The 15,708-nt window shown below is 44.6% G+C and overlaps 1 protein-coding gene across 1 annotated transcript in view; it reads right to left on the bottom strand.

Annotated features, from left to right (window-relative positions):
- CACNA1E (calcium voltage-gated channel subunit alpha1 E) overlaps positions 1-15,708 on the bottom strand; it is a 367,243-nt gene that overhangs the window by 131,154 nt on the left and 220,381 nt on the right. Inside the window, exon 8 of the mRNA XM_029227981.1 lies at positions 10,276-10,379. Coding sequence (XP_029083814.1) covers positions 10,276-10,379 — 104 coding nt within the window. The remainder of the gene's footprint in view (positions 1-10,275; positions 10,380-15,708) is intronic.

Here is a 15,708-nt window from a genome sequence, read left to right on the forward strand (position 1 = left end):
GCGGGAAAGGAGAGTTCTGCCCCCTGATAAGTCATATTTAAGACTCAAACTTTCTCAGCCTCCATTTCCTTATTTATTATAAAATGGGGTTAACAATACTACCTTACTTGTGAGGCTGTTATAAAATTAACCAAAATAATGTGTATAAAGTATTTAGCACAGTATCAGGCAGATAACAAGCTTTCAATAAATGTTAGCTCTTTTCTTTAGCATTATTATTATTATTAAATGACATAACAAAATAGTGTAATGTTATACTGAGTAATAGGTTCTAATGGACAGGTACATAGTGCTATAAGAGCATATGGGAGAAAGATTTTAATCCGAACTGCAGAATGGGAGTGGTGGTATGGATCTGGAAAGATCTCATGAAGGAAGTCAGAGCTGAAACAGGTGATGAGGGATGAGCAGGAATTCAACAAGGAAAACTAAGGGGGCAAGGCTTACTCCAGACCACAGGAGCAGAGGGCATTGCTAAGAAACTGCAAGAGGCATAGTGTCCAAGGTGATGGCCACATGTGGAGGTACAGGGGTGTGGTCCAATGATCCATCATTACTATTCCCTCTAGGGAATAGGGTGCCATGGATGGTCAGCCCTACCAGTGGTATCTGAAAACATCCGAGTTCATGCTAATTGACTCAATGGGGGGACTTGGTGAGTAAAAATGACTCTTTTCCAGCCTTACCTACTGAGGTGTAAACCAAGGTCTGGAGAGAAGAAATCTGCTACTCAGAGCTAACACTGATTAAGTATTTACTATCTCCCAGGTACTGAACACTTAACGTGAATGATCTGATTTAGTTTCCCCAACAATCCTACATGGTGGATCCTAGAATCCTTGTTTGCAATCGGGTAATCGAGGGTATAGAAAAGTGGAGCAACTTGCCTAAGGTCATGCAGATGACAAGTGATGGACATGGGATTCAAACCCAGGTACGCTCTCTACAGAGTCTGTATTTACTACTAAGCTATCCCCATTTGTGCAGAGGAAATAAGCACTCTGAACAGGGAACCAGAGAACTAGGTTCTAGTCAAGATCTGCCTCTAAATAGTTGCGTATGACTTCAGAAAGTCTCTTCACTCTCTGGTCAGACTTCTTCGGTTATAACATGGAGGCCAGGACTAAACTACACTTATAGTCCCTTCTGCCTCAAATAATTTTTATCACACTCTAAGGTACAACTCTGATAACTGATACACAAAACAGCTTCTTGGGGAAATGCAGACTCTTTCCACAAACCCTCATAGCTTTATGTGGGAGTCTCATGGGCAAGCAACTCATCCAGGAGCATGCTTCCAGTCAAGGTGGGAGATATGAACACTCTACTCTGGTCATTACAGGTGTTTGACATGAAAGCTCTGTCTGCAGGACTGTAAAGCTCTATATGTCCCACCAGCCACCAAGGGCCCCTTCATTTCCATCGAGTTCTGCGATACTAGATCCCAGATAAATTCCTTTTAACAAGGACATTTAAACTATATGCAAGATGTATTGGGGTCTGGCCAGACCTCCATCCGAATTCTGAACCTGCTGCTCTGCGAGCTTAGGCAAATTACCAAACCTTCCCGTCACAGCTATCCTATTTATAAAAGATAGTAATAACTCAAGGGTCATGGTGAGGATTAAATGAAACAATGTGTGTCATGGGATTAGCACAATGCTTGGTGCATAGCACAGTCTCAATAAATTACAGCTTAAAAAAAAACAACCTAAAACAAACCCTACACTACTGCTGTGAACTCGCCAAAGGTGTAAAATGCGTTACGCTTTCTCAAACCCTAAAGGTACAAAACCTAAACTCTCCCTCAAAACCTCTTTGTCCGGTGTTCTCCCTTGGCCACCTAGTGGCTCAATTCCGAATGAAAGAGACTCACAGACAGAAAACAAACTTATGATTACCAAAGGGGAAAGAGGGGTTAGGGGAGGGATAAATTAGGAGGCTGGGGTTAACATATACACACTGCTATGTATAAAATAGATAATCAACAAGGACCTACTGTATAGCGCAGGGAACTATACTCAATATTACGTAATAACCTATAAGGGAAAAGAATCTGGAAAAGAATATATATGTGTGCATGTGTGTGTTTATATATATACATATGCTGTGCTGCACACCTGAAACTCACACGATATTGTAAATCAACTATACTTCAATAAAGAAACTTTAAAAAAATCTAGAAGTAGTCCAAGACACTTCCCTCTTATTTCCACCCCCAGTACACACTCAAACACACCCACACAGTCACCAAGTCATGCAGATCCCATCCCACCAACACCTCCTGGATCTGGTCCACCTTCTCCATCACCACTCCCCTCTGCCTCACTGCTTCTCTGCTTCTTTCTTCATCTGTTGCTCCAAACATGTCTCCCTGCCTCTAATCCCGCTTCTCCAGGGTAAATCATCTTCAAAGGCAAACCGGCTGTCTTCCCCGCTAAGCTTGAGAACTGCGCCCCCGCCACGAGCTCTAGGGGTCAGGTCTGAACCCAGGTTTAGCCCACAGGAGGGGCCCTGCATGAGGAGCCTCTGCCTCTAGTTTCACCTCCTCTACAGCCCCCGACATGCTTCACTCCAGTCACTCACAATGGCCTCTCATTATACATCTTCCTGACTACCAACCTGATGGAAAGTCCTCTTCCCTTCTTCTTGCTGGCCACTATTCATTCTTCAAAAGAATGCATCAATGTCACCTTCTTCAGGTGGCCCTGCCTGATCCTTGCCCCCATCTAATATAAATGCTCACCCTGTGCTATCTCTCTACCTCTCCACCTAGACTACAAGCTCCCTGAGGGTAGCAGCTCTCTGTCCCTGTCTGATCTCATTCCCAGCCCTAGGAGCAAGTGACATATAGCAAGCACTCAGGAACTGCTTGCTGAATTTCTCCCAGTTGATTCCAGTGTTGGAATCCTGGCAGGAGAATTACCGTGTGGTTCATGCACACGCTTATCTTAGCCAGTCTCTTTCGATGTCAGTCTGCCTCGGGAAGATCACACACAGGCCAAACTGATACCCACCAACCCCTCGGAGTGCTCATCTGGACCACCGATCTGGGCATGAACAATTTCCTTCTTAAGACCACCAGCCATTCCTATCTCAAGTCAGGCCTGGGAAATGCTCAGATGCCGCCTCCTAACATCCAGAGGGAAGCAATGGCAGGTGACTCAGGATATCCAACATTTAATACTGAAGGTACATTCATTAGCCTCTTCCCTGTGGACAGGACCTAGGTCCTACTCACCTTTGTATTCTCAGCAATGCTTCACAAGACAGTAGGTGCCCAAAATACATGACATATGAATCTTTAACTTTTGATAGGGCTAGAATTCTGGATCTATTGAATTTAGACACCATTACATGTATTTTGAATGATTTCCTTAATTAATCTACAATCTCTTTTACTCATCTTTGTAATCTCAGAGTCTAGCGCAGTGTCTTAAGCACAGTAGCCACACAATCAGCTTTTGCTGAATTGCACTGAATCGTCAAACCTACCCAGCAAAGGAGTTGGTGGCAAGACAGACGGACCACAGTCATCTTGCCAGTAATGGGAGCCACTCCACTCATTCAAGAGATGCGACCAGAAGAATTCCTCCTCTTATACGGACAGTCCACCACTCCCTATTAGTCTTGAGGGCAAGAGGACCTGGACAGTGGGCCTTGGCATCTTCTACCTTGTATGTACCAGGTCACATTGTGTACTGAAGACCAGTGTATGAGAATAAGTACATGCTTCAATGTAGGTGCAGATTAAAACTCGTACCAACATCTGTATGGTCAGGATGATATTCTAGGTTAACCACTGGCCAACTTGCTCTAGTTGTGCCACATTGGGTGCCAGTATTCCTGGATGGAGGCCACCTGGTGTAGGTGTATTAAAACAAGCCCCTAACCAGAAGGTGGGAAATTATTACCTCTGGCCACACCTCTGCCAGCAGCTACTTGGGGGTTAGCACCTCTAAACCGCCCTCTTCCCATCTGTAAATAAAGATAGTGTCTACCTAAGCAAAGTGCTCTGAAAACTATGACACGCTTTACATACATGCTCCCTGTGTGCATGCGTAAGCAATCCCTGGCTTGGCTGTCCCTGCCCTGGTTTGGAGATAGCACAGCTGCTCCCCCAAGCCTACCTCCCTCTCTCCAGAAGCCCTGAGAGCAGAGAGTAGAGGTGATGGGATAAGGGTCATTTTCTGTTTGCATGAGCCTTCTGCCCTGTAGCCCCTGACTGCACTTCAGGATGTACTTAAGCAGCCCTGTTTTGTTTCCATGGAGACAGGAAGCTCTGCTTCTCTTCAAGCCTAAACTAATGGTTTTCATCAAATCCCATTTCCTCTGAGACAAGTAAAAATGCGACAAAGCTTCTATCCACACTTCCTGTTTGAATACACTGAAACTGACAAACATACCTCTGAGCCCTCCTCCCACCTAGGCCCATGCCCCTGGGACAGGTGCATCCATCACTTCCACACTTGGTGGGCCATAAGCACCGGTGTGGGCTGCCTGCCCCCACTCACCGGACTCTTCTTCACTTGCCCGGCAGAGGGGTTCCTCCTTCCATTGCCTTCTCCCTGCTTTAGGAAACCTCGGTACCTAATGTTCAAACTGCCTGCAGGTCACTGGGAACATGTATCCCAGAGATAAAACCTTCAGAGCTTTTCCCTGGCTTATGAGTGCAACTCCCAAGCAACCTCTTACTCGAAGGAGAACGCCTCCATCCCCTCCAGGGGCATGTGAGAGCCAGACAAAGCAGGAGAGAGAGCCCATGCCCCCCCGCCCCCCCCGCTGCTGCCGAACCCTCTGCAGACACCAGTGAAACCCAATACATGTTGAGCATCAGAACGAGAAAAAGAAACCAGGACAGAACTATTCCAGACCCAGCCTGGAAGGCCCCTATTGTTAACACTCTTTGAAATGTTGGAATTTATTCACACCAGCTGTTCCCAGCTGCCGCTGTCACTTCCTAGGCTTCTCCAGAAGTGCTAAGGAGGCATATGCCATGCAGTTCTGTTTCATCTCCCAACCTGAGGAGGCCGCCTCCCGGTCAGAGAGGAACCGATGGCCTCGCGGCAGGTTCAAGCCCAACATCACAGGCTGCTACTCAGATGATAGCCACCTGCACCTAACAGACAGAGTAAATGAACATCGATAATATCACAGGGTGTAAGAGCTGACGGCTACTCCATGCCAGACCTGGGCTAGGCTTCTGCCTGGGAGAGGGATGTGGCTATCCCATTTCACAGAGGAGGAAGCAGGCTCAGAGTAACCTGTCCAAGGGCACAATGCTAACAAGCGGCAGGGTTAGGATCTCACCCGTGACTGTCAGATGCCCAAGCTCACATTTCTCCCAACCTCCCATGCTTTCCCACCCAGAGAAGGATGTAGGAGAATTCAAAGATGCAATTCCAAACTAGAGCTAGTCCATCAGAGTGGACGCAGTCAGACAGGAATTGTGTTTCAGGGCAGTGCTCTGTCCCATTTCCAGCTCTGTTATAACACATCCTCAACCCACACTGGGACCTTATCTGGAACATCAATGACCTGTTATTCAATAGTGAGAATCTGACTTGAATTTTCTCAACTAAAACGTGGACAAGTAAGGACAAAGAATGTCGGATAACATTATACAAACAAGAGATTATTCCCTCAGTAGAAATACAAGAAGAAAGAAGTCTATGGTCAGGTCCCTCCTGGGCAGTCATTGAGGTAGAGCAGGTGACCTGTAGCTATAGGCTATGTGGAGAGAATTACCTACTGAGCATAAAGGATGTCAATAAATGCTCACTGAATGAGTACATGCATAAGAAATCGCATTATGTCTTATGACTCTCTACTCAAGACATACACTATTAAGAACTTCTTCACACTGTCTCTTGTCCTTCCTTCATAACCATTTCACAAGTCACCCAAGGCTCTTAGTACCACAGAGTTGACTAATATGGCTGTTTCCTCCTTAATCCTCCTGTACCTGGTCTCTCTCCAGGCCAATCCTCCCCCCACGATGCTAGACGAATAGTCTTATACACTCCTTTCATCCTGCACTTTTTGTGTGTGTGCAGTAATTTTAAATTTTAATTTCTATTTTTCTCCAAGTCATGCATGTTGAGTTTTAAAGTCAAAAGTTTTTAAAGCTTGTAATGAAAAAATAGCAGCCCACTGCCTCACCCCTTCTCACCCCTGAATCTGACTCCCCAAGGCAACCACTTATAACTCTTTTACCTGGTTCTTCTAGTATTCATTTCCAATTTTATAAATATTATACTTACACAACTGTTCTTTCTTGATATTTCACTTTTAGTTATCACTTAAGGACTTCCCCACTGTAGAACCTAAGATTTTAGTCTTTGACATTCCCTTCTCCTCCCTCATCCTTATTCTCCCCCATCCTCTTAAGGCAATTATAGCACCATAGGGGCTATCTCAAAATCCAGTGTGAACAATGTACGTCTCATTGACAGCTGAGCGGTATGGAGTACTTACTTTGCTTCTATTACTATAGTGGTAACACTTCTGTATTTTGTGGAATTAATTGCTTAGATTGGTATGTGTGTGCAAATACATATAAATATTTATATACTCATATACATAGTTTTAGAAAAAATTAAACTCTTGTAGGTAGAATAATACACATTGGGAAACATACTAATTTCATTGTTTTCTTAAACATATTTTTAGAGCCCTCTGTCATCCTACTCAAGTCTGAACTTGCTGCTCACTAGGCCTTCTGACAGTTATTATCCTTAAGTTCCCTTCATCATCACCCTGGAAATCTCCTTTCTTTCTCTCTAATGAGTCCCTTGTTTCCATGAGTCTCAGGGTCCTTCTCTTTCTTCAATTAATTCTTTATTTTTAGTGACTCACATTCTCCAGTAACTTCTTCAGAGAAAGTGTCTCAACATACTGGTATTCCATCCTCACAAATAATTGCTATTTGGGCTAGGTATAAACATTCTATCTTGGAAATTTTTTTCCAAAAAATTTTTTAGGAACTTCTCTATTGGTTTCTAACTTTCAGTGTCATGGAGGTGTCCAAAGCCATCCTAATTCCTGATTCTTTATAGATAAAATTCATCTCCTTACTAAGCACCAGAAGCTTCCAGAATATTATTTTACTCAGGTGCTCTGAAATGTCATGGTTTATCTTGGTGTAGTCTGTTCTCAGCTGTTGTGTTGAGTGCTCAGTTGGCATTTTTATTATTAACTCACTTGTTCCCTTTTTTCTCCACACCCACCTCCCATCTCCTTGCCATACAAACAACCATTACACTATATTCAATGTATAGTTTTTATCTGAATGAAGTTTTACGAACTGTGTATTATGTGTACATGTATTTTTTAATTTACGTGGATGGTATTATACTGTTTCCTTCTTGTTTTCACTAAACTCTGTTTTTAACATGTACATGGTCACATAGTTGCTCCTGACTGTCACATAGTATGTCATCCAAGAGTTATGTCCACCTAACTACTCTCCTAGTTATAGGTACCCAGGTTTCCTCCAAGTCCCCACCATCAAAAATGAATGCTAGAAAGAATATCCTTTGCACGTGTCTCAACAGATCTTTTAATCTGGCGGTATGAGTTTATTAGTTCTGAGAACATTTTTGGTATTTTTCTTTGTTAATTTCTTCCTCTCCATTTCCCTATTTTCTTTACGGAAATCTTATTAGTTCAATGTTGAACCAATCCTCTAATTTTCTTATTTCTGTTCTACTTTCTGGGTGATTTCATCAACTTTATAATCCAACCATTTACTATTTATTTTTATTACATTTTAATATTTTTACATTTAATATTTACATTTAATATTTACATTTTAATATTTTTACATTAATATAAGTTTTACACTAATTATTTTACATTAATTTCCAAGAGCTCTTCTTAACTGCTAAATGTTCTCTTTTTTTTATAGCAATCTGCTGCCTTGTAGATAAAATAATTTCTCTTCTATCTCTGTTGATATCAATTATACTTTTAAAAAGTTATCTTCCGCTCCCTGCATTATTCATGTTCCCTCAAGTTCCTTTTTCCTATTTATTATTTTGATTTTGTCTTTTGTGTTGGACCTTTTCTTTGAATGCTGATGACCCCTAGCTGTGTGTTTATATTTAAGAGCAAAGCACAAAAGGCTTACTGGAAACTCCTGCACGAACGGTTGGGGCTTGTAGAATGCTGGGTGTAGTGGTTTGACTGGTGGCCCCCTCCCCCAAAGATAGGTCCACATCCTAATTCCTGGAACCTGTGCATGTTCCCTTATTTGGAAAAAGGATCTTTGCAGATGTAACTAAGTTAAGGATCTTGAGATGAAGAGGTCATCCTGGATTATCCAGGTGACCCTAAATCCAATGTCAAGTGTCCTCATAAGAGAGAGGCAAAGGGAGATTCTAGACAGAAGAGAAGGAGGCAACTTGACCATGGAGGCAGAGACTGGAGTGACACAGCCACAGCCAAGGAATGCCTGGAGCCACCAGAGGCTAGAAGAGGAAGCAAAGAAATTCTCCCGTAGAGCCCTTGGAGGTAGCATGGCCCTGCCAGATTTTGGACCTCTAGCCTCCAGAACTATGAGACAATTTCTCTCACACTTTTAAGCCACCTAGTTTGTGGTAATTTGTTGGGGCAGCCTCAGGAAACTAATATGGTCAGCCTCACTGAAGGTGAAGGATGGGACCATTTCTCTGATTACCCTCAAATATCAGGATCCAGACGTCTCTTCTCTTCAGATGGGTAGTTCCCCCATAGGGGAAGGCTGTGAACTCCACCACATTGCTACATTTTTGAGAGCCAAGCAGTAGAAGTGGGCTGGGAGCATGACGTTCAGTTTGTGGACTTTCATGTAACACTCCCGTTTTCGGTACAGAATATCAACCCCACCCTGATGTTACTATTCCACGCTTCTCTGATTCAGCCTCCTCAGAGAGGAAGTCTTCTAACTTTGGCTGGCGGAGGGGGGGGGTGGTTGGGTGGGACAGGCACCTGTGAGCAGTGTCTGGGGGAAGAGATCTAAGGTACCGGGGAGAATGCATCTAGGAACTGGGAAAAATCCTCTTGTTCTAGAATCCCCCCCCATACCCCAGCTTTTAGACATACCTGGTGCCTCAATTCCTGAGCCTTTCTCTCATTTTGCTTTTTTCTTGGCATTCCTCGCTGGAGGAAGTGTAACCTCAGCTTTCGTGCCACTAGATTAGTTACCATTTACTGTCTTCAAAAGTTCTGTTGACATCTCTCATCTATTTTCATACCCTCTCCTGTTCTCTTTGTCACTGTGTCCTTTCAGTATTTACTTCCTGTGTTAGTGGACTTATAAGAGATGTCCAACTTGGTTCAATCTGCCACGTTTAAAGAGAAGGACCACCTTATAAATTTCCATTTCAAGAATGTCTGCCATTCAGACAAGAGATTATGTTCAGTTTTGCTTAGAAAAATGAAAGCCTCTCTAAGGCCCTGTTTTAGCCCTCCTATTTTATCCTTTCAATTCCCAAATGAAATTTCCACTCAAGTTAAATTTGGTTGCATTCTAGTCTCCTCACTCTGCATGATGAATCCCATTTCTTCATGTTTGCTTATGGTGTGGTGCTCAACTTCCTGGAATATTCACTCCCATATATTCTATTTTATCCTATTACATATTTTGTATCCCAAGCAAAATCCCAATCCTTTATGAAACCATTTCTGATAGCTTCAGACTATATAGATTTGTCCCTTCCCCAAAACAAATGAACTGCATCTTATATTAGTCAGTAAAAGAACTCCTGTTCCCTGTTTCAAGTGTTTGTGTTGTCTTCTCAGCAAAATGTAAGTTTCTTAAAGGCAGAAACCGTGCCTTATACTTTATGTGCTCTTTGCAATGGCACTGAACATTCAGTACTTGTTAACTGATGTATACTAATTCAAGCCACAGATATGGAATTTGATGTCCAATACACAATAGAGTAAGAACCTTTTGAGGGTAAAGCCTGTTTCTTATTAAACATCATATGTCTATCAACCAGCACAGTGTTTGACACAGAAGGTCTCTGTTGAGTGACAGAATGAAAGGATGGATGGATAAATGGACTCGCGTTAGCTACCATGTTCAAGGTTGTACCAGTCTAAAGACTTTTCAGATCCTAAGAATACTAAAGATGATTAAAACGACGGTTCACGACTGCCTTCCCAGAATCTAGAACAGCTTTTAGCACATAGGGGCTGCCCAGTTGATGAAGGTTACATGAATGAATCTGCAAGGAGTCAGGAACACTAGTTTATCGTTAGAAAGGATTTGAGAAACATCTGGCTTACCCAGAAAGCACTCCCAGGACGAGGTTGAGAACAAAGAAGGATCCAATGATGATCAGGGGGATGAAGTACAGCCAATTCCAGGTTGCTCCTAAGGCATCATTGGTCTGAAAGGAAGAAAAATGGTTCCTTAATACTTCATCAGAACCACCCGCCAGGTGAAGGCCTCCGTTCCTGCAGCACATATAGGGTGATGAAAAAGCACAGTGCAATATCGTTAAACACTGCCTCACTTCACTCCCAATTTAATGTGGTTGTAGATTAACTCATGTTTTCCATGTACACTGTGAAGGGCACCGTGTCAGCCACACACAACATCCTGAATTGGAATGGTCTAACACCCTCACTCGGCAGGTAACTGAACCCAGAAAGGTAAAATACTTTTCTAAGAGCATGCAAATAATCACTGGTTTTACAGTGTTTGGTGATGTGGGTTCTAAGCCTTTGTACTCTAAACTGGGCAAGTTCTCAAACGACAGAGGCAGGCTGTGTCCATCACTTTATTCCAGGGATGCTGGCAAACACCTTGACAGGTTGCTTGGGAGAGATTAATGTCATCCACATCCTGCTCAGCTCGTGACCCTGGGCTCTGGCTTTCCTTCCTCCATCATAGTCCAATAGTACAGAGCTAGATCAGGCCTGGCCCTGGGAAGGCTCTAGTAAAAGAAGGAATAAATCTAGATTTGAAGAGTGATCCCTTGCGCTCTCTCTAATGTGAACACACAGTGAACTAAAAACCGCATGGAAACCCATATTCTGGATTCTTATACCACAAGTGAGACGCAAGGCCCTTGAGTGGTAGGGGGCTGAGGGAGGATTATATGACATGTCTTAGCCAAAAAAAACCAAAAAACAAAAAACAAAGCAACTCTCAGTAGGATGTCTCATTAAGGACCTTTAAACAGTTTTGGAGAATTCTGAAAAGTCCTAACACATGGACCTCTCAATTAAGCTTTGCCTTGACTGTCTCTCCTCATGATATCAACTCCTAACAAGTCCACCTGAATTGCATTTTACATATGCAGGGCTTTGAATCCCCCCAATCCCACTCCACCCCTCACACACAAACTTTAATACCTGTTTGAAACTCAAAAGTTTCTGCAAAGATATTTTATTCCCAATTCACTGGAGAAACAAGGCCATTCAAGTCAAATGCCATGCCTAAAATTCGCATGCTAAATTAGTAAAATGAAGATCTGAACTCGGAATTTCTATTGCAAAGTGTTTCTTATCCCCGTGAGTTACCTTTCTCTCCCTCTCACTACTAACTTTGCAAACATATTTTGATTCATTGTCTTCCTGCTTCCCATGGACTTCTATGACATTCTATCTTGTTTTTCCCCAAATTATCTCATTTTCCTTCTGCCTCCCATTCAAATATGTCAGTCTATAAAATATAGCCTCCCACTGATCATGGCAGCTATCACTGTACAGTAGATTTTTCCATTAAAAAATACCTTCTAAGGCAACCTCTTTCACCAAGCTCGTGTCTTTTTGTCTTGCCCCTATGCTGTTCAGAGAGATATGTTTGCAAATGAAGCAGAATAAAAGTTAAAAACAAACAAACACCTTCTGAACTGTATGAACAAAAGCAGAGACCTGCCAATTTCAGTGTATAAGATCTAGGCTCTTTGGTTCAACCAGGTCTGCTCAGTCAAACGTAAGCAGGGCAGATTCGGGTCAGACCGCAGAGAAAATTTCTCCTGATATCAGAAGGAAGATGCAGAAGAACTAGATGCCAAGGGCCACAGGGGGTTTTAATGGACATAGGGAGCTAGTTTTTCTGAGATAATTGAGACATGGTTCTTCCTGTGAGCTACAGGATGGACTGAATGATCTTTGTATAACTAGCTCTATCTTTATCCATGACTATAAATGCAACATTTTGTAAAGACTGGTTAGCGCGGATGCTTCACCGGTGGTGCTCCAGATCAACAAGTTTCATTCACCCCATGGCTTAGACAGTCAGCCCCACCTTGAGAGTTCTTTGGCAGCAAGAACTGAGTCTGCTCCCAGCACCCAGATCACGGCTCAGCTGCCAATAAACATTAGTTGGTGTCAGCAATGGCAATGATGAAATTGTGACTTTTAATCTGTTTTTGGTCCCAGGAGTGACTGTGCTACGTTTTGAGGATGGCTAGAGCAATTTCGGTTGGGTGACTATTTGCCAGAGATGCTGCACAGTGAAGAACAATTCCCAAATTGTGTTCTCCTCGTTGCTAGCAACCTGTAAGATGTTCATGTGTTCTGTGGAAAATGAGCTTCTGGAACCAAAGAAATTGGGGAAACAGAGCAGATTATATTTTCGTGTCAGCCTGTGAGAAGACCCACCAAAAAGGAACATTATTAACTTTATTTCCTCCATCATTTCTTACACTTCCTTGATTACAAAACCTCCTTTTCAACGGCAATCTATTAACATATCAGGAAATACAGCCTGTGAAATACAGGGAGAGAAGGACTCCCCTCACAGGCCCCGAGTCTGGAATGTGCTTCCCAGTTCTCTAAAATCCTGCTGATGGAGTGTCCTTTTACTCAGTGTGCTGTGAGAATGTTTTGGTTTCGCTTTAACCTACATTAAGGCAAGAGCCTTCACTGTCTGCTCATTTCTGTATCTGGCATCTGACAAAGTGTTTGGCACACATAGACGCTCAACCAATCAATAAATGACCACAATTTGAGTAAGATGATTCTCGTGTTTAAAATATGCCTAACAAAATTCATTCTGATATCCTCCCCAAGCTTTGTCTGAATTGCTTTAAAAGAAAAAAAAAAAAAAGTCATCCACCATGGTACTGGGGCCTGTTGGATGAGAAGAACAGAGGAGAAAGGGAAGAGAAGGAGAAAAAGAATATCTGGGAGGACCCCAGCACCAGCGGCTAGGGGGTTAATAAGCCTAGGGGGTCATTAAGGATGACTGACAGCTTACAAGGTTCTTCTGGAGAAAGCAGCTTGACAGCTCCCCGAGATTATTCACAAACCTTTTAATAGACTTGCCCTACCCTCTCTACACCTTCCGCCTCTCCCTCCGGCTTCATCTTCCCTCGGCCCCTCCCGTTCCTCCTCTCCAGGTGGCCTCACACCCCCACCTCCCATGCCTGTCAGTGGATCAATGACAAGGCCACCAGGACAGGGGAACACACCTCAGCAGGAAGTGGGCAAGCCCAGGACTTCATGCTTCCCTCCTCCAAAATGGCAAGGTTCTTTCTAATGCTGATTAGAGCTTCAATCTCCTTCTGATTCATCGTTATTAAAACCTTAAAACTGTCCAGTGTAGGAGAGACAACTACTGAAGTGTCTTTTGAGATGAAAAAAGAAGAAAGTAATCGACAACTCTGAAGGCAGCAAGTGCCCTGATACCATATGAGGTGGGACTCAGGAGCGCCAAGCAGAAAGGTACCAGTTCAACCGCAGAGTTGTGACTGTGTTCCCTCTGGGGTGGGCATGTGTGTCTGTGACACAGCAGGACACGGGAGAGAGGAGGGGCTGCCTGTGTGAGAGGGAGAACCTCTCCCTTTCCTTCTGTCTCCCCTGTACCCCCTGCTTCTGTGACTCTCCCAAGCACCTTGCCTGCGGGAGCATCACACTTCATTCTCCCTAGCAACTCTTCCTTCAGGGCCAGGGGACAGCTGTGCTAAGTACTCTTTGCAAGATCCCGGGGAAGGAGACCTACAGCTTTCCAAACATGGTCCACTGGATTCTGGCCCCAGGAGAGTGGACCCTTCCCTGCCCAGACCGCTATTGTGGAGCAGCTAAAGTGTAAACCAGCCCCTCACTGCAAAGACAGCTGCACACAGAGTACCAGCTTCCTCCTCCCCACCATTCATGGAACACCTACTCTGTGGCAGGCAGTACATGAGAGCGCTTTTCTTTGGGCAACGTCCTCTTATTTAAGATGCTGATTCTCCTCCCACCGACCCAGTCAAGCCCCTAGACTTGGCAAGCAGGCTACCCTCCATCTCTCTCACCTGCTGATTCCCTGAGTGACACACACACACGCGCACACGTGCGCAGGATGGGGCTGATGACAGAGAAAGCAGTCGGGGGTGGCGGCCCACCCTGCACAGGGAGTGCTCAGCGGGTACCAGGCCTGACACAGTGGGAATGTGTTCCTTTGGGAACCCGCCTGACTGGGGGTGGTGAGTGCACCCACTCCCTGCGTAAACAGGCACACATGGCAATTATCACATTAATCTCCGGGTGATGGGGGAGATGGTGGAAGGCAGGGGTGGGAGGAGGACTGGAAAGAAGGATAGAGACGGAGATGACAAGAGGCAGGGGGTCCCTGCCCAGCCCTGGCCTGGGTTGCAAAGGCAGTACTATAGCTCCCATCCTTGGAAACAGGCCTCCATCAGGGTTCCACAAGGCTCTGCAGAACACAGGCTGAAGGGCCTCCTCCTGGATGTCCACGCTTCTCACAGAGCAGCTCTGGCCAGGGAGGCTGAATGACATATAGCTGAGTGGGGAGGCTGAGTGAATTGGAACTGGGAAAAAAACGAGGATACTTATTCCAGGGTCCTTTCAGAGGGGAAAAAAAAAAAAGGTCTCTCAGGTACACCTGCTTCCCAGGCTGGAGGTGGCACCCACTGGCAAGCCCTGGCCTGGCCTGCCGCAGGCTCAGCCTGGGCACCATCGGCATCGTGGGCAGGATAATTCTTTGCAGTGGGAACTGCCAAAACGCCTGGGGGCAAAAACTGGCTTCAGTTGAGAACTGCTGGCCTAGAGGCTCTGCCTCAAAGAGAGAGCTTTGGAACTGCCAAGTGAGCTCAGGTCAAGGGAGGGCTGCAGCAGCCACCCTGGGCTGTCAAAGAGGCCAGGCCATTCGTCTCAGCAAAAGCATCTGTCCTAGGCCTCTGCAGACCATCCCAGGGAGAGAAAATTCAGAGAGGGCAAGAGGTGGAGTAAATAAAGTTAATAATGTTCCTTTTTGGTGGGTCTTCTCACAGGCTAACACAAAAATATAATAAGGAGGCCAAAGACGATTCAACTGCTTACCACCTCCCCTGAGGGAATGACGCCTGGGCATCCGGCACTGCCCAGCTGACTTGCCTCGCCTGGGCCACTCACTTCATTCCAGCACCAAGTGTACAGCTCCTTTTCATCCCAAGGGACTTGGGACTCGGAGTCCATGTCTCAGAGCCTAAAGGCCATATTTTGTTCAACAAATTTGTGGACCATGTACTAGGCAACAGATATCCTCCTAGGTACTGGGGATAAATGATGAACAAAGCAGTCTCAGGTCCTGGCCTTCATGAACTAGTATAATGGGGAGGCCCACATTAAATAAGTGAGCTCACACATACTGTGCGGCTTTAAACCGAGATGAGTGTGATGAAGGGACCACCAGGGAGCTGACCCACAGGTGCGTCTGATCTGGTCCAGGAGGTCAGGAAAGGATTTGCTGAAGCTTTCAGAGTAAAGAGTCACATGACAGTC

The sequence above is a fragment of the Monodon monoceros genome, unplaced genomic scaffold (assembly GCF_005190385.1).
Source record: "Monodon monoceros isolate NGI ecotype Baffin Bay Population unplaced genomic scaffold, NGI_Narwhal_1 Super_Scaffold_18, whole genome shotgun sequence".
Classification (NCBI taxonomy): domain Eukaryota; kingdom Metazoa; phylum Chordata; class Mammalia; order Artiodactyla; family Monodontidae; genus Monodon; species Monodon monoceros.